This window comes from Amphibalanus amphitrite, unplaced genomic scaffold, assembly GCF_019059575.1.
Source record: "Amphibalanus amphitrite isolate SeventyFive unplaced genomic scaffold, NRLGWU_Aamphi_draft 000369F_arrow, whole genome shotgun sequence".
Taxonomy (NCBI): domain Eukaryota; kingdom Metazoa; phylum Arthropoda; class Thecostraca; order Balanomorpha; family Balanidae; genus Amphibalanus; species Amphibalanus amphitrite.
Window position 1 is genome coordinate 16,776 of NW_024881863.1, and position 18,680 is coordinate 35,455.

Below are 18,680 nucleotides of genomic sequence, written 5' to 3' on the forward strand. Positions count from 1 at the left end.
AGTCGAAATGCCATTTGCCGACATGCCTTTTTGCCGACATGCCAATTTGCCGAAATGCTTATTAGTCGAAATGTAAATTTGCCGAAATGCGATTTGCCGAAATGTCGATTAGTCGAAATGTCAATTAGTCGAAATGTAAATTTGCCGAAATGTCAATTTGCCGAAATGTCAATTTGCCGAAATGTCAATCTGCCGAATGGGTAGCTTGCCGAAATGTCAATTAGTTGAAATATAACTTTGCCGAAATGTCAATCTCCAAACCTAGGTTAGGTTAGGTTAGGTTAAGTGGTGTTTATTTACTTAGGACTTTTGGTGCAATCCCCAAATAAGAAGCAAATCACATGATATCCTTTGACCTCCTGATTTCATAACTAATAATTATTCATGGCACAAGCAAGTTTAAAAGCACCAATAGGTATCATGTGGAAATAAACATCAAATTGCTCGTGGCGAAGCAGTGCAGTGCCGAAGGCAATACCTTAGGAGAGATTACAGACAAGGGTAAGTCAAATATGTTTAGTTTAACCCTCGCCGGCCGAGGGGGGGAGCGGGTGCGGGTGGTGCGCCGCACCCCCATAGGATTTTTTCGCGATAGCTCCGAACACGCTGGCGATAGAGAGCTGAAGCTTGGCATAGCTGACCTTTGATTCAAGCCGGATCTTTTTACACCAACCGCATTTTCGGGTCAGGTCAGGTCACCGACCTATGACGTCATAAGTGAACCTCTGCACGGTCTTCAGATGTCGCAACTTCGCAACGCCCTCACGGCTAGAGGTGATGTCACAGGGAAATGAAACTTGCAGGATCTAGTATCCATTATGAGTCTCACAATTTGTATATCTCGGATTTTGCCTAAAGGTCATATGAGGTCAGGTAATTTTTGTGACCTCACCATTATAAGTCAATCGGGAAAATGAAAACTGCTATTCTGGCGCCGGGAACGATCTCCAACTATCTCAAGCACACAGAATCGTGATTTGACGCGCTCCTTGCAAGGTTAGATGCGTAACATTTGCAATGTTGACCTTGCGTGACGTCATTTATGACGTCATCAAGGTCATATTAGTTTTTCGTCAATGTCACCGACGAAATGAACTGCCCTGTTGTTCTTCTCTTTCGTTTTACATTTGACAGCCACGCGTGATCTATCGCAGTACTGGTCATGCCCCGTGAGCCTGGACCAGCTCTTGTGTTAGTTTCTCGTCTCAAGTTCTAATTGCCTACAATTTGTCACTCGCGCTATCGCTTCACACTTGACGGCTGTTCGTGCTCGCCGCCGCCGTATCGTATAACCGAACGTGCCGCGCGAGCCTGCTCTGGCTCTTCTCACAGGTTTCTCGTTTCATATTCTAATTGCTTTTAGATGTACGACTGATTGTTCTTTGTGCCCGCGGCGGCTCCTCGAGTCGCTGCGGGCAGTCTCCACTTGAACGCCACCGGGTGCAGTTCTCGGCGGCGGTGCGCGATTCCGCCGGCGCCCCGAAGTGCGCCGGTGCTGTGAACAGTGACGGAATCGTGCCACCGAGCACGATTCCGACGGCACCCCGTTCGTGTGCCCAGTGAACGCCACTGAGCCCAGCTCAGTGGCAGTGCGCGAATTCGCCGGCGCCCCGACGTGCGCCGGCGTTTGCGAGTGAATCCGACGGCGCCCCCGTCCGCGGCGGCGCCGGTGTGTCCGCCTCGGCGGACAACAGTGACCATCGACAGTGCCTGTGTTTTCTCTGGTCTACCTGTCTACTCTGCGTTCTTCAATTCACCCTCATCTACCGTTCGTCATCATCTATCGTCCGGATTTCTTCAATACATTCTTCAAAATTCAGCGAAGTTTTTCCTCCGCTACAATAAATGTCCCGGCCCCCATCAGAGGCTCGTCAGGGTCGGCGACATTTAATGGTCCTCCGGGCCGGATCAGGCCAGAAGAAAACAGAAGCGGAGGAAACTTCATCGAAAATGGAGAAACAAGAACAGAAAAAGAAAACGTAGAGTGAAGGCGCTATCGGCATAGGTCAGAAAATGAAAGAAACAGAAGAAATCATGGAGACTTCGACGCTGCAGCGGCCGCGCCCTGACTCGCGGCGGAGTCACGGCTCAGCCCGCCGCGCGGCGTCTCAGGTGAGCTGCAGTGAATCTGTCTCCCGCGCCGCTGCTGAAGCTCGCCTCACAGCGCGCAAGAAAGCTCTGTATGTGAAACAGTTGGAGAGACGACTGGAGATAAAGCGCCAACATGATGAGTTGAAGAGGCAGACGCTACAAGGGTTATGGCGTCTGGAGAGGGAGCTGAGAAGACTGGATGATGAAATAAGTATACAGCGCGGACTACAGCAAATCACAGAGGTGAGCTGCAGTTCGTCTGTCTCCCGCGCCGCTGCTGAGGCTCGGCTCACAGCGTATATGAAAGCTCTGACTGTGAAGCAGTTGGAGAAACGACTGGAGATAGAGAATCAAGAAGCGGAGTTGAAGCGTCAGGAAGATGAAATGAAAAGACAAATTGAACTACAAATCGCCAAAGACGAAGCGGAACAAGCTGCGCTGGAGGCACAATGGCGACAGCAGATGAATGATCGTCGAAACGCCGGCAGAAGGGACGACTTCATGAAAGCTGAACGGGAGGGACAGCGAACGGTAGTGACGAGACTCCCGCAACCTCTGCTATCACCCCACCGCCCTCTCCAAGCTAGCCCCGTCCCATCTAGCCCTCAGATAAGCAGACCATCTTGGATCGACGAGTTACCCAAAGATAAGATACCGGCGTCAGAAAGTGTCCAGAAGTTGAAAGTTACGGACAGCCAGAAAGTGACAACCAGATGGATCTCCATCGCTACTGCCCAGGTACTTGGCATCTCATTCGACAACCAGCTACCCGCTGGGCCAGACCTGCTGAGCTCGGAAAAAGAACTCGCTAGCAACAAGAACCTGAAAGAGGTGACTCAAGAATCCTGCTCGAAAGAAGGACGCCTCCGAAAAGTGAACCCAGGTGAAACAGCTGAGGCAGCAAAATCCCTGCAGCATCCCTCAGCCAGAAAACCGAGCGAAGACCCGGAAATCCAGGTGATCTCCGACTCCGACGCTGCTGCCCAGGTGCTTGGCGCCTCGTGCAACAATCGACCACTCGCTGAGTCAGACATGCGGAAAAGTCAAACTGACGTCCCGCAACGATTCCAGGAAAGGGCTGTGGCCTGCGTAGCGGATATCCAGGAGACGGCTGATCAGAAACAGTTCATCCGACAAGAAAGAACGGCTCAAAACCGCCTCTCGCCTGACCTGAACGACGGACAAAAATCAGACCAGAACGAGAAGGAAGAAAACGTCTTCAAAACCGAATCGTGGCTGGCGTCCGCTGACCTTGTGCCGCAGAAAACAGTCACCGATCATGATGCAGATGCACAAGTCAAACTGAAGACAGAGACCACGAAAGCGCGACACGGCAGTGTCTGTATGGACGACGCCCATCAACCAGAACGAACCGTGTCAGAGGCCGCCAGAGCAGTAAGAAGAGATGGTCCCGATCTGCTCACAAAGGAAAACTTACGGCTCGAAAACCAGATGAACAACACGAGTGAAGTGCAAAGCAGCACACCATATGTGAGACAAGCACACCCCGATGCGGACTACGATGACACCTATCTCCCTGCGGAAGGAGCTCTGGGTGCTGTCTGGGACGAAGAGCGAGACTCGCCGAGTGCCCAGTTCCGAGACAGTAAGAAGCAGACGACCAGACGAGGAGCGCTCAGGAGAACTGCGGTTATCTTCGACCCCGTGAGGATCGCCGCTCCGTATCGGATCACGGTGCAGATCCTCAAGGAGAAACTCTGGATGCTACGACACATCCGGAGCCGATGGAAGAAAGAAAAAAATCCCAAAACCTGGCACATCGAAAGGACTCTGGTCCCTGGTTCGAGAACAGAGCTCCTGCCAGGACCGGACAGACGAGTGCGCGCTGTACGACTCGTCACTGCGAATGGAGCGACCCACACACGGCCGGTCACGTGGTCGCTGTCCTAGAAGAAGCAGCTCAGCTGTAGTGAACGGGTTTGTCGCCACATCATTCCCACATCCTGACAGCTGTACTTCGACCGTACTCCCACTGACCCACTGAGCCTGGCCTATAGACCATTTCTGAAACTTCATCTCGCCCTCCGTCCCGTGGAGCAGACACCAAACTCGCCGAGATTTATGTCTTTTCCCGTGTCCCCCTCTAGCCCGGCTCGCCACATGGACCGCTTTCCCCTCCCCCGTCCGCGCAGCCGGCCATTAGGCACGAGTGACATCTGGAGGTGGGGGAGCTCAGCTGAGTGGCGCGTGCCGCGCTGCCGGTTGACACTGACCTTGAGTACCGAGGGAAACTGAGGCGACGAAGGACCCTGCTGACCTACTGAGAGCAGCGACCGATCAGCTGACTGCTGGAAGGACAGCACATCAGCTATTCTGGAGAACGACAACCGAAACCGGCAACAGCCGTGTGAACACTCGCGTTGCGTTTCTGGTGTAGCCGAACACTGCGCACCGGAGACTGGCGTCAGAAGTGACAAAGTGACGCGACCAGTGGACTAATGTGCAGATGACCAGGGACGAGGTCTAGCGCAATGAACGATTGTGAAGGTGCCGAAAGTGTTTGCATTCGTTATGATTTAGTACTAAGTGATATAGGTAGTGTACCATAAATCTGTATAGGTGCTTGTGTAGTTTAGGAAGAACTCGCGAGAACCTGCGTAGCGAAGTCGTGAATCTCGTGGATGTACAGAATGTTCCGTCGGTGTTCAGTGGTTGTGTGATCTCCCGTCTTAAGTCGATCACAGGGGAGGAGTGTGTCACCGACGAAATGAACTGCCCTGTTGTTCTTCTCTTTCGTTTTACATTTGACAGCCACGCGTGATCTATCGCAGTACTGGTCATGCCCCGTGAGCCTGGACCAGCTCTTGTGTTAGTTTCTCGTCTCAAGTTCTAATTGCCTACAATTTGTCACTCGCGCTATCGCTTCACACTTGACGGCTGTTCGTGCTCGCCGCCGCCGTATCGTATAACCGAACGTGCCGCGCGAGCCTGCTCTGGCTCTTCTCACAGGTTTCTCGTTTCATATTCTAATTGCTTTTAGATGTACGACTGATTGTTCTTTGTGCCCGCGGCGGCTCCTCGAGTCGCTGCGGGCAGTCTCCACTTGAACGCCACCGGGTACAGTCCTCGGTGGCGGTGCGCGGCTCCGCCGGCGCCCCGATGTGCGCCGGTGTAGTGAACCCGTGACGGAATCGTGCGCGATTCCGACGGCACCCCCAGCGGGTTGCCAACGTGAACAGTGACGGAGTCGTGCCACCGAGCACGATTCCGAGGGCACCCCCGTTCGTGTGCCCAGTGAACGCCACTGAGCCCAGCTCAGTGGCAGTGCGCGAATTCGCCGGCGCCCCGACGAGCGCCGGCGTATTGCAGTGCAGTGAACGGCTCTGACGGCGCCCCGTCCGCGGCGGCGCCGATGTGTCATCTGAACTCTGAACAGTGAACTTCATCGACAGTGCTCACTGTGTTTTTCTCTGGTCCACCTGTCTACTCTGCGCTCCTCATTTCACCCTCGTCTACCGTTCGTCATCATCTATCGTCCGGATTTCTTCAATACATTCTTCAAAATTCATCGAAGTTTTTCCTCCGCTACAATAAATGTCCCGGCCCCCATCAGAGGCTCGTCAGGGTCGGCGACAGTCAATAACTCCCGATCACATTAAACTAACGAGTCGGGAAAGTCACCAATGGACTCAGGAAGACCTGCCGAATCGAATGCTATGCGACATGACCTCTTTCCACCAACTTCATGACCTGGGGGTGCTGACCTGACCGTGACCTGAGGTCAACACCCTAAGTTGACCTGAACCAAACAAAAATTATATCATTTGACGCGCCTAGGCAAGGCAAACACGATGCTGCCAAAATCGCGGCCCTGCGGCCCTTTGTGGCGAAGTTATTCGCCAAACACTGAACCGTATCTCGGGGAACTTGACCTGACCTCAGAGGTCACCGGTTGACGTAGGACCTTAAAATCGGGCGTCAATCTCTGCGTCTCGTAACGGCGCACACGCTCCTTTTTTTTACCGCGACGCGCCAGCTCCACCAGGGGCGAAACGACTAATAAGCATTTCGGCAAATTGGCATTTCGGCAAAAAGGCATGTCGGCAAATGGCATTTCGACTTTTTGACACGTCGGCAAAAAGCACATCGGCAAAATGACATTCGGCGAAATGCATTCGGCAAAATGACATTCGGCAAATCGCCTTTCAGCAATTACCACCTCGGCCGGCGCGTATGTAGAAAACCAATAGGTGTTGTGTATCTGGCTTGAGGCCGAAGGCCTGCACAACCACTTAACCTAAAAATACTTGACTTATCATTGTCTGCAATCCATTCATGTGAGTATCTTCTTCCTTATCCACGGGTAGGCAAAAATCAGTAGGTCAGGTTAGGTGGGGTTTGGTTGTTTTTCTTATGCTTTGGTGACATGTAAGTGGGTTTCTTTACCTTTGAAAAGCGAGTCGGTCCTGAAGTTAATACTTACGGGTCAGGTTAGGTTAGGTTAGGTTAATTTCGGCTAATTGGCATTTCGGTAAATTTACATTTCGACTAATTGACTTTTCGGCAAATTTACATTTCGACTAATCGAAACTAATTTCGACTAATCGACGTTCCACGACAAATCGACAAATAAAAAATTAAATTTGCACCCTCATATTTTATTCTTCGTTGAAAACTGGTGGAAGGGGTTGTGATGGGCGGGGAAGCCAGCTGTGGCAAGGATTTTTTTCTTCGAACTACGGTTTCCGAGATATAGCCTCGGGCAATTCCTGGATTTCGCGCTGCAGCCCTATGTTTGTCGGCCTATAACTCAGAAACTATTGGCTTTTTATGATAAAAACTTTATATGGTTCAACTTACAATCAACCAACAAACATTTTGGCTATCTCGGATTTTCAATTTTTGAAAATTTTGATCACGTGACCTTTTGTCCTATTTTTCGAAGAGTGACCTTGATATTTTCCCCACTGAAAGTTGCAATTTTGTCTGATGACGAATAAAGCCTTATCGATTGTCATTCATATGCGATAATGAAAAAAGTGGTTATCCCCCTGCGTTGACCTCAGGTCAGATCATTTTTATGACCTGTCCATTATTACGAGCGGGAGCGACAGCGAGATCTCGAGAATAAAGCAAGATAGCGACAAGCGGTAAACGGTAAAGGGTACACACGGATAAGGTCTATAATTTTTACTGAGGTCATTTTCAGGTCAGGTCGAAGATGACGTCACAGGAGCTAAAAGGAAGTCAAAATGCGGCACTATGCATATATATGAAGGTTTTCTCAAATAACTTTCAAGGTATCCCAGCTAGGAACAAACTAATAGCACCATCGTGATCCTCTCGTCGATCCGCATCGAAACATATGTATGTTGACCTCGAAAGGTCGAAAGGTCAAAAATTGACCTTAGATCACGTGACCTAAGGTCAACTTTTGACCTTTCGACCTTTCGAGGTCAACAAACATATGTTTCGATGCGGATCGACGAGAGGATCACGATGGTGCTATTAGTTTGTTCCTAGCTGGGATACCTTGAAAGTTATTCGAGAAAAACTTCATATATATGTATAGTGCCGCTATTTTGACTTCCTTTTAGCTCCTGTGACGTCATCTTTGACCTGAGCTGAAAATGACCTCAGTAAAAATTATAGACCTTATCCGTGTGTACCCTTAACCGTTTACCGCTTGTCGCTATCTTGCTTAATTCTCGAGATCTCGCTGTCGCTCCCGCTCGTAATAATGGACAGGTCATAAAAATGACCTTACCTGAGGTCAACGCAGGGCGATAACCACTTTTTTTATTATCGCATATGAATGACAATTGATAAGGCTTTAATCGTCATCAGACAAAATTGCAACTTTCAGTGGGGAAAATATCAAGGTCACTCTTCGAGAAATAGGACAAAAGGTCACGTGATCAAAATTCTCAAAAATTGAAAATCCGAGATAGCCAAAATGTTTGTTGGTTGATTGTGAGTTAAAACATATAAAGTTTTTATCGTAAAAAGCCAATAGTTTCTGAGTTATAGGCCGCCAAACATAGGGCTGCAGCGCGAACTCCAAGAATTGCCCGAGGCTATATCTCGGAAACCGTTGTTCGAAGAAAAAAATCCTTGCAACAGCTGGCTTCCCCGCCCATCACAACCCATTAGACCAATTCTAAGCAAAAAATAAAATATGAGGGTGCAGGGCACTTGTCGATTTGTCGTGGAACGCCCCTAATTAGCATTACGGCAAATTAGCATTTCGGCGAATTGACATTTCGACTAATTGACTTTTCGGCAAATTGACATTTAGGCAAATTTACATTTCGACTAATAAGCATTTCGGCGAATTACCATTTCGGCGAATTGACATTTCGACTAATTGACTTTTCGGCAAATTGACATTTCGGCAAATTGACATTTTCGGCTTATTGCACGTCGGCAAAAAAGCATGTCGGCAAATTGCATTTCGACTTTTAGCACTTCGCCCTTTTGACACGTCGGCAAAAATACACGTCGGCAAAATGCATTCGACATATTGACATTCGGCGAATAAGCATTCGGCAAAATGCAGTTCGGCAAATTGTCCTGTAACCCGTGGACCGGCAGGGGTGGTGGCGGAGTCACCATTGACGGATGGTCTTGGTTCTGAAATTACGGTTTGGTATTGGTCGGTCGGGGCTGGGCATCGTGGCATGCCTGATGAAAAGTCAAGCATGATGCTCGATATGTGTTGTTATGACATGGGTGATATCGACGTACTACACCGTTTCGCACCTTTGTATAGGAAAAAATACGCCTGTATTGAGAAGGAAGACACGTCTACACTTAGATAGATTGAATGGTGGGAGTTGAGTGTTCCTTGTTCAAACTGTTCAAGCGACATTCCTGCAATGTATATTTTGCTCACCTGATATCTACAGTGGTGTTCGTGGCGACAGGATTGAAGGCGATAGCCCACACAGGCACACAGTGCACACCTGTAAAACTACGCCCCTGGCGTGCAGGCAGTAGTGACCTTGCCTTTCACAAACTCGCCCTTTGCACCACTTTCTGAGGCGTAACTTACTGGATAAAGTAGCCGTAGCTGCAGTGGTTTTAGTTTCCGGGCGGCATGGCAATTAAGACACACTCGAAATCCTGGACTTGTTGTGTTACAAAACAATGCTCAAGCCTCAAACACATATCAGCGTATTTATTTCGAATGTGACACAATATAGTCCATTTAACATTTATCAGGTTTGATTGGGCATAAGAAAATGTTCTGGCAAAATGAATTGCATCCACTTTGTTGCGATATAGTTTCACATTTCCCAGCTTTGCTGCTTTTCGGTGCTCTTCTTTTTGCGGTAGCCACCACGGGACAACAATGCTGCCCTGTCACAAAGGCTTTTCTGCCCCGAGCCCTCATGCTCTTAGTTTCTTTCCACGGGAGCAGCGCGATGCGCCCCGCCCATCCAGCGTCCTTGAGCTTCCGTCTGCTAGCGCCTGGACCCTGCGCCAGACCCCCCCCCCCACGATGGAGGGGGGGGGTCAGGTGCGCCGGCGGTCCTGGGGGCGATCTTGGCACGGGGCGCCGCCGCTCGCCGCAGACGTTGTGTTTGTTTGGTTGACCTGAACCAGGCTCATCAGTGCCGCAGGGGCCGGTGCGGAGACCAGGGAGGGGAGGGGAGGGTCTGCGTGGGGGAACGTGTGTGACGTGTAGGGGGGTCTGTGTTGAATAAAGATACACACGTGCCTTCCGTGCTTCCGAATTTTCTGCTACTTAGCTATGAAAATTTTGTGACCTGTCAACGTCTATTAAACCAATCTTTGCTGAATTCATTTTACAAAAAAAAAAATCAATTTAAATTGATTTTAATGATGGACGAGTATATGATTACTTGAGCATTGGGCAATGATTTTGAACTCAAACACTTCATGCGTACGTAAAGTTTTGCGCAAATTTTAGCGCAAAGTATTACCAAAGCTTATTAATCCACAAGGAGTCGCTGTCAATGCTTAGAGTTGTCTCTGCTCAAACAAGATGGTGATGCAGATATTTTAGACAACAATCAGCAGTAGCATAAAAATGAATATAAAGGCACTTTGAAGAAGTGCGCCGACCTAAGATAAACCTCAAACCGGTTAACAAGACCGGTTTCATCGTCTAGGGCTGATGCAGTCTGAACAAAAACAGAGGTCAACGATCATTGTCGTCTCGGATGAAAGCACAGGAGCAATGTCAATCTCAGCGACACAGTGACAAACAAACGAGCAAATGTTGACTGAAGAAGATCATTTATATTGATAATCTGTGACTAATGGTTAATGAACGGTGACAGGAATTGCCTCATGAATTTTGAATGCCAAAATCAACAGCCTGATTTCAACACGAATCCATTTTTTTCTTCTTCTCAAAATTGATGCATCATCACGTTATTATCGTCGAAACTTCATACCTAGGTACCTATTAGATTATGCGAATTTATTTGCAAACTGTTGCGAGTGTAATTATCTGATGTTCTTGCAACTATTTCAGCAGTGTGATGTGACAGTTACCAACTGATAGGTATCATGATCTCCGTGACTATCTTTAAGTCCATTTCCCCTATTAACACCCCTCTCCCCCACAGTGTATCGGCCTGCTCTGTCTGATCCTGGCCAGTCCAGCCTACTTCAGCGGCACCGGCTTCTTCCTGTTCGCTGTGGTCATCAGCTTTCTCTCCACCATCGTCTGGATCTTTGTGTATCTTCTGTCCATCAGAGAGGCACTGCCACAGATCCCCGTACAGTGGGTGCTCACGGTAAGGGACCACATATATCGTTGTGATGTCGCTGTTTCGATGGGTGATTCGACGATAGTTTTGGGTCGAAGGTGCGTAATGTGTAGCCCAGATACGGTTTACCTACGTTGAACTGGCTTCACGTCAGTTAGCGCACGGTGTCCTCACTGAGCTCCAGGGTCGTCCATGGACGACCTTGGTCGCTAACTTTGAGTAAGCCTTCAGCTCTTTTTGCTCTATGTGACTGTAGGTAGGTCATCTAGGATAACTGCTCAGTCCGGGGGAAACCTAGCGGTGATAACGAACCGGACTATTTATCTTTGCCTGTAACAGACCCCGATCATGGCCATGGACTCGACCGGACCGCCTCCAGGGGCGCGTCTCCCACCCGACCTTGACCCACCAGAAGGCCGCGCTCTCATCCTGATGAGCCGGCCTGATGGCACTCCACTGCGAGGGAACCCGTTCGCCATCATCAGGGAAATCCGCTCGATCTGTGACTCGGAAGTCGAAAAAACCAAACAACTCGGATCTGGCAAAATTCTCATCTCGACCTTCAACAAAGACCAAAGCTCTGCCCTTCTCTCCTGCCAAACCATGCTCGGAAAACCTGTTTCGGCTGTTCTTGCAACCAACCTGATGTCATCGCAGGGTCTCATTCACTGTCCGGACCTCAGCGACCTCTCTGACGAAGAGCTCCTCACCGAACTAGCCCCGCAGGGTGTTATCGAGGTGCAGAGGCTCAAATCCAAGGACCGAACTCCAAACCCCCTGATTCGACTTCGCTTTAAAGGACTCGATCTCCCAAGAAAGCTCCTCTGCGGGTACCTCTCCGTCCCCGTTCGACCCTGGATCCAGCTGCCAAGGCAATGCCGTAGGTGCTGGAAGCTAGGCCACTCCATGCGCTCTTGCCGACGAAAAGAGACAGTCTGCGGGCAGTGCTCTGCCAGGGACAGCCACCCCACAGGTGACTGTACCTCGGTTCCAAAGTGCCCTCTCTGCTCTGGTCCACACCCAGCATGGGACCGAAACAGCTGCCCCGTCTGGAAAACCACCAAACGAGACACTCGAGAGCGAGCGCCATTCCAACTAGAGATGCCCCAAATTTGCAATTTCATTACCCGCCCCGCCCCGCAGCTACCCCTTGCCCAACCACAACTACCCGCAAGCTGATTTTGTCTGAGCCGAACCCGCAAAAAACCCGCAATCTTAAAAACATACTTTTGCAAGAAAAAATACAGCTGAGTCTGCTAGAGCTATATAAACCTTACTTGCTTCATTGCTGTGCAGAAAAAGACAGCCAAACAAATAGTAAGGACTTGAAATTGCTATGCTAAGTCCTCAGGAAGTGCACACTGGATAGTGGAAAATGAATAATGCATCAATACATTTGAAATTCCTTTCTGAAGAGTTCAGTAAAATCTTTCTCTCACCTTACCCTTCAGCATTGGCTGAGGATCAAAATTTCACTCTGGCTCCCTCTCAATGTTAGGCCTCTGGAATGATATTGTTATCAAAATGAATGTTGATATAAAAAGATATGCGATTTCCAGTTAAAAATAAATAGTGACACAGTGAATAATGAGTATCCAGTCGATCTACACATAAAACAAATCATGCAAAATCCCAGCAAAAACCAACTATAATAACATATATGGCCTTGCAACTAACCACCAATGAACCACGCATTTCTGGAAACATGCGTCAGAAGCGTCACCAACAGCTGATGAAGGAATGTTACAGCGACTAAATTATTGCGGCCGTAGTTAGTCGAACTTGTTGCGAAAACACTGTTGTATAATGCATATTCATGTGCCATTCTGATTAAATTATTTTACACAACAGCTAAAGTTTTACAATTTAGAGGTTAATCACCGGTTTAGAAATAAAGAGACAGTAAATACTAAATTAAATGTAATGATTTTATAGATGGTCTTGGTAATGCTCTCCGGCTGGTCATCTGTCGGCATACAAATGATAAGGACGTAAAAAGACAAAAGAAATAAATGCGACCAGCTACGTGGTTTTGTAACATGTATAACTGCTATTTTGAGGCATTCAAAAACCAAGACAGAAAAACTGATTGAAAATTATTGCGTCATCAATGACAGCTTTCCTTCACCTCAGAGACCAAAATTGACGCAGTCAAATGCCCATCCTTGTCAGAATGTCGGAAGTGCGCCAGTATTGTATTGCGATATGTTTGGGCCGGCCAGTCTATATTTTGATTTTTTGTAAGGGTGATTGGTGTGTTATTTTCGTAATATAGGGTGGAACAGAACATAGAGTAGGATAGGTAATCAATGAATTTGCATCAAATTTTGTTTAGCTGATAGCTCTTTTTTATGCCGACCAGACGCAAATAAAGTAACATGTGGCATTTGCTCTGATTTTCAACATCTCATTTAAGTCTGGGTTCTTCCATAATGTATATCTAGTGCACACTGCACAGTGCACATAGACTTCAGTTCAGCTTCCTATAAGTTTGCTTTCAGGGTCTTTTATGTTTTATGGAATGCTTTCATCAGCATTTATTTATGCTTAGTAGTTTATTGCTTGTACCCTGGTTTGGTCATTGCCAGACTGTGGATGCTATTGCTGGTTGTTTTCAGTTTTGCATTTGAAATGTGCTTCCTTGATATATTTTTATATTTGGTTCTGTTTTAAAAGTTGTTTTGATGAATGTTGTATTGTTAACCTGAGCAAATGCACTTGGCATTGTGTTTTGCATCTAAAAAAAAAAAATAAAAAAATTATAGGTTCTTAAGTCTGACCGCCAAATACCCGCCACACGACAAGTTTTGCTTCTCAAACCCGCCAAAAACCCTGCGGGTTTTGAAAACCCGCAGAAAGCGGGTTCGCGGGTTCAAAAAGGGCATCTCTAATTCCAACCCCCGCCGCTCAACTCCACAGCTTGGCCTCCACTTGAGAGTCAGCACCGAACGATGCAGCCCCCTCCGGCTCGCACAGACGCCTCTGTCCAGACAGATGGTGAGGTCATGGCCCCTAAGGCGACCGCAGTCCCTGTTCAGACCCAGACCGAGACAGCCAGCTCTCAGACGACCGACGCCAGCACCCAAACGACCAAACTGACCACCTTCGACTCGACCTCTCAAACTCGACCCGCCCGACTGGTCTCTGCCGAAGTCCAGACTGACACCCCCGACTCACCGACACCAACCACGGACCCCGACGACTTCGGCTGCTCTCGAAGCAGGCCGTTCACCCGAGGCTACACGGCGAGCTTCCAGCCTGACAGCCCCCGAAACGACACCGACGATCCCGATCCAGACCTGATCCCGAAGAGACGTCCCAGGGGTGAGATCCCTCCACCTGACATCGGGTCGCTGAAGTTTGAGTACGCCAGCGGCAGGCGACTTTCCTACCCTCCCTCCACCCTCTACTGGTTTGACCATGAAATCCGACTATACGACCTTGACCTTCGCCCAGAATCCAAAGCGTACAGGGCAGCCGTGGCTGGCTTCTATTTTGACGGACCCCCTCACCACGGACGCCGTATCTTCCTTCAGAGAATTCCTCCAACGGGTAACCACTAGCCCTACCAACATCGCTGCCTAGGAGTCGAGCTATGCCTCACGGCTACTCCTCCAGAGCCACCAAATTCCAGTCAAAGTTGTACCCCTGAGACGGGCGGGACATGACTGGGGCACCCGGGTCACACCGGCTGCCATAACCCGCTGGCTGTCTCACTCGGTAGGCCGGTTTTTATTTTGGCCGATCCCTGCGAACAGCCTGCGCAATTACACTTTCACTGTCCACATTAGAGATATAACGTAACGTAACTATTGCGGGGATTTTTACTGTACTCGACAGTTTTTGCCCCTTGACTTAGGCACCAGGTTTTTTCTAGTTAGGACTTTTCCTGGTAAATACATCCCACAACAAACATCACACATTGCAACACCTCACACCATCAGCAGCAAGATTTACAGCAGCAAGTATGAATATTCTACCCCTTTCTGGACACCCTTGCCTTGTTAATCGGACGCCACATGAGCCGAATTAAAGTAAAGTTTGCTTCTCTCTCTTGCTTGGGTCAGAATTAAATAGCTGACAGTAAAGTAAAGTAAAACGAAAGATCTGGCTCATTGCCAGCCTTAGTAATTTCCCCTTCCCTGGCGGTTGCCTTAGGCATGCCGGGAAGACTAAATTAAAAAAAAAAAAAAATACGTTGAACTAAAATACAAAATTGTGTCTACTTTTTTCTATTAAAGCGTTGTTTTGTAAAGATGCTTTCAGGGAACATTTGCATTTTTATTGTTTCAAAATGAAGGATGTTAAGTAAATTTAACTTTAGCTACAGTTGGTGACGTCACTGGTACGTTTCAGGAGTTGATCAATACTGTGATCATGACCATTGTGCTAGCAGTGGGGACCATCTCTCAGTTATCAACTGTGGCGCCCCACTTCGGCAGTTCTTGGTATGGAGTTAACATTGCCGCCGGTGTAAGTATTCGCTGTCCAAGGTCATCTAAGGTCACCCAAGGTCAAGGTTGCATCGGCTTTCTTCTGCTAACCGCGCTTTCTGCAGGCTGTCTTATTTTTAGCTGTAGAATATCCCGGCGTCACTACGCCTCGCACCATTGTGAAGAGTAGCCAGCTAACATTGACCTTGTAGTGACCTTGACCTAGTGTTGACCCGCGTTAGCCCGACCTGAGGTCCTCTGTTGCAGGAGCTGATTAACACATGCATCTTGACGATTCTCTACGCTATCGGCACGCTCGTTCAACTAATCGTATGGCTGTCGCACGGTGCCCGATGGTACGGTTTTGGCGCCAATATTGCTGGCGGTGTAAGTATGGCGGGAAAAGGTCATTGCCCCTCAGGGGCCTACAGTGCATTGGTGTTGACCATTTGGACACTGGGAGTTGGGACAGTGTTTTGGTTTGTATATGATTTACGGTAGTTGGATGCACCTTGTATGCATTTACCTAAGTGTGTGATTTATTCCCTTTAATTTCATTTTATTCTTCACTTTATTTGAGTTGAAACTCTATTAAAGTCACTGTTTCCGAATTTAATCAGCCTGCATTGTGCTGCTGATCTTTCATAGTTGACTTTGACAAGTAGCTTACATTATATCAACGTCAATTAAAATGCTGAAGTTTTCAGTGACCATGGACCGTATCACTCAAAGCCAAAGTATTCACGAAAGTTTCAGCTGATGTTTTGAAAGGGTATGAATTCCACTCGTAGATGAATTAAATTCCCGTTTCACAGTTTTGAGATTTATGTGTCATTATCGCCCTTCACCAACCCGATAAGCTTTATTTGCAATTCTATATTTTGTCGAACGGCTATCCCGTATGCATGATACTGAGCCTAATATAGAGTAGTGCTTCTTTTGAACTATATACTCGTATGTGTATTTTTATGTGACTAATATGAGCAGTGTTACGTCATGTGTACGTTATACATACGCTTGTGCTTACCACTTGCATACCATCCGCTTGCTTTCATATGTAGGAATTACTTTGTAATTTAATGATAGATCAAGTATAAATAGTTTTGACGTGAAGAAAAAGTGATTGAAAATGCAAAGAAACTGAAAAAGCATCAAAACAACTAAAAACTAAACTTAAAGAACACAATTTTATATCTTATAATTTGTGCATTATTAAAGCTGAATTGAACGCAGAGTTGTCAGCGATCCGCCTGTAACCGCGCGTGCCGGAACCGGCTAATGCCCCTTTGTGATGTCATCGGTCCGTTCCAGGTGTTCGGTATCTTCAACACGTTGGTGTACGCGGCGGGAGCGTATCTGCTGTTCGTCGAGTACCGCCAGCCGTGAGCTGCGTGATCTGAGAGCGCCTCTGAGAGCTGCGCACCGCCACCACCGCCGTCTGTCGTCTGCCCCGCTGACCTGACCTGACCTGACCTGAGCTGAGCTGGTCTGACCTGACGTGACCTGACCGGAGCTGGGTTGGGCTGGGATGACCTGGCCTGGCCTGAGATGGCCCGACTTGATCCGGGCCGACCCGACGGTCCTGTCTGACCTGGTTTGTTTGACTGGCCCGATGTGAACTGAATTGGCTTGTTTAGGTTCTGATCTGACATGCCCTTGTTTGACATAACTTAGCTTGCGGAAATAATTTGAGCCGTATTATGGAACAGTTACATCAGTTAGGACCCTTAATTAGTATGTCATGCATATCAACATCATTAATCGTGATCAAAATCACTTGGCGAAATTTTTCCTCGCATACGACAGTTTTTGTTTTTATATGGGCGCTGGTGCTAGTTTTATACCAGAGCCGTCAGCATCGCAGTCTCCAGAACCGTTTTCGTTGATGCGCGTTACGAGTTTTACTGATGCTTGCAGAAAGCATGGAGCTGCAAATTCTTTCAGATAAAAGTAAGACAGTAGCCTAATTCGCTTCAATGCAACATGAAATTTGTTGTGTAAATGCACAGCTATAGTGACATTCAGTTCACAAGGCGTTACCTCACGTCGTAAAATTATTATCAAGAGACCGCTGTAGGGGCTCGTGGTCAGACTACGGCGAGCCAAGACTGGAACAAGTAGATTCTGTCTGACCCCCTTGGCTAGTCAGTGACAAATCTGGCAACAGGACTGGTGGTCAGCGGGGAATCTGGTAACAGCTGCGGCGGCCGGTCCCGCGTCCGTGCCAAACTCTTGTCTAACTCTTCCGGCAGCGCGCGGGCGACGCGGCGGGCAGGCGCTGTAGGGCGGAGCGGCGGCTTTAGGGCGGGGGCGGCGGCTGTAGGGCGGGGGCAGCTGGTGTCCTAACAGTGAGCCGTGTGGCAGTGTTTGTACAGATGCTCTAACATCTGATCGGTGTGAGTGTTTGCTGACGCGTTTCCTCTGAAGCTTCTTTGGTTCCTGGCGATTGTGTCCGGTTGTCAGTATTGTGGCAGTATCTGGGAAAAGCGCGGATGGGCTTGAGAGGGACTCTGTTGCAAATAACTAACCCGCTAACCAAACATGCATTCACGGTGTCACTGCCACTGTCATTGTTAAACCTTTGTCTCATGTTTGTACTAAACAGCGTTACTATCTACCTTTATTGGTCACCGAGTGTGAGCTCTTGTCAGTTAGCTTAGGTTGCGTCGTTCGCGATGGTCCGCAATCGTAGCATTTTGTAGCCGAGGTTACCTGCGTTATAACTTATTACGTGAACGAAACGTGTGGCTAGTTGGTATCATGCTTAGTGTCCCACGTTTGTTTAGAAGTCACTGTGCATGTTCAATCAAAAGAATATTGCTTTTTTCGTTGGCTAGGACCTGGCGTGTCCTTTGTTTGGAAAATATTTGGTTTGGATGTCCGTTGGGAGACGAAGCTTGGTCACGGTCACAATATATTCTTTATTTGCTTTAACAAAGCCAGTTAACAGGACGTATTCTCGTAGTACGTTGACTAGATGCTATGGACATTTGTTTGCGAAACTAGAGAATAGTGAAGCAATGCTAATACTTTCGTCATGCCTCAAAATCTAAGGACTGAGTTCAAAAGTAACGTATGCCTATTTGCAATGGTTCACGGCGTCTCAGTGTATGATGCGTTTGTTATCATTGCAATATGTCTAAGGTAAATAAATATAAACAAAACGTCTCACTAACTCACCTACAGTCAATGTGGTATTCTGTCTGACTTGATATGAGACACATTTTCACAGAAATTGTTACAACATAGACGTTAGGCGGCACGGGCGGACATCGATAGCAGCGCCTCTATCGGTCACTAGGGAAAGCTGGGCTGTAGGCGACGAAATACCGGCTGAGTTGTCACACGTTGAATAGGTTTATAGCCATCCGTCTTGTGAAAAAGTTGAACTTTTGCCTTTAATATTTCTACAGGCAATTTTAGAAGTGTCTTCACATGGATTACAAAACCG

At 48.0% G+C, this 18,680-nt stretch overlaps 1 protein-coding gene across 2 annotated transcripts in view; it reads left to right on the forward strand.

Moving 5' to 3' along the window:
* Positions 1 to 18,397, forward strand: part of LOC122389705 (CKLF-like MARVEL transmembrane domain-containing protein 7) — a 30,130-nt gene extending 11,733 nt beyond the window's left edge. The window contains exons 3-5 of one of the 2 annotated variants that reach the window (XM_043381990.1): positions 10,653 to 10,823; positions 15,153 to 15,269; positions 16,541 to 18,397. In XM_043381990.1, the coding sequence (XP_043237925.1) occupies positions 10,653 to 10,823; positions 15,153 to 15,269; positions 16,541 to 16,615 (363 nt within the window). In that variant the 3' untranslated portion in view covers positions 16,616 to 18,397. Of the gene's footprint in view, positions 1 to 10,652; positions 10,824 to 15,152; positions 15,270 to 15,496; positions 15,617 to 16,540 lie in introns of both variants that reach the window. The other variant, XM_043381989.1, reaches the window with a different exon arrangement.
* The last annotated feature ends 283 nt before the right edge of the window (positions 18,398 to 18,680 follow it).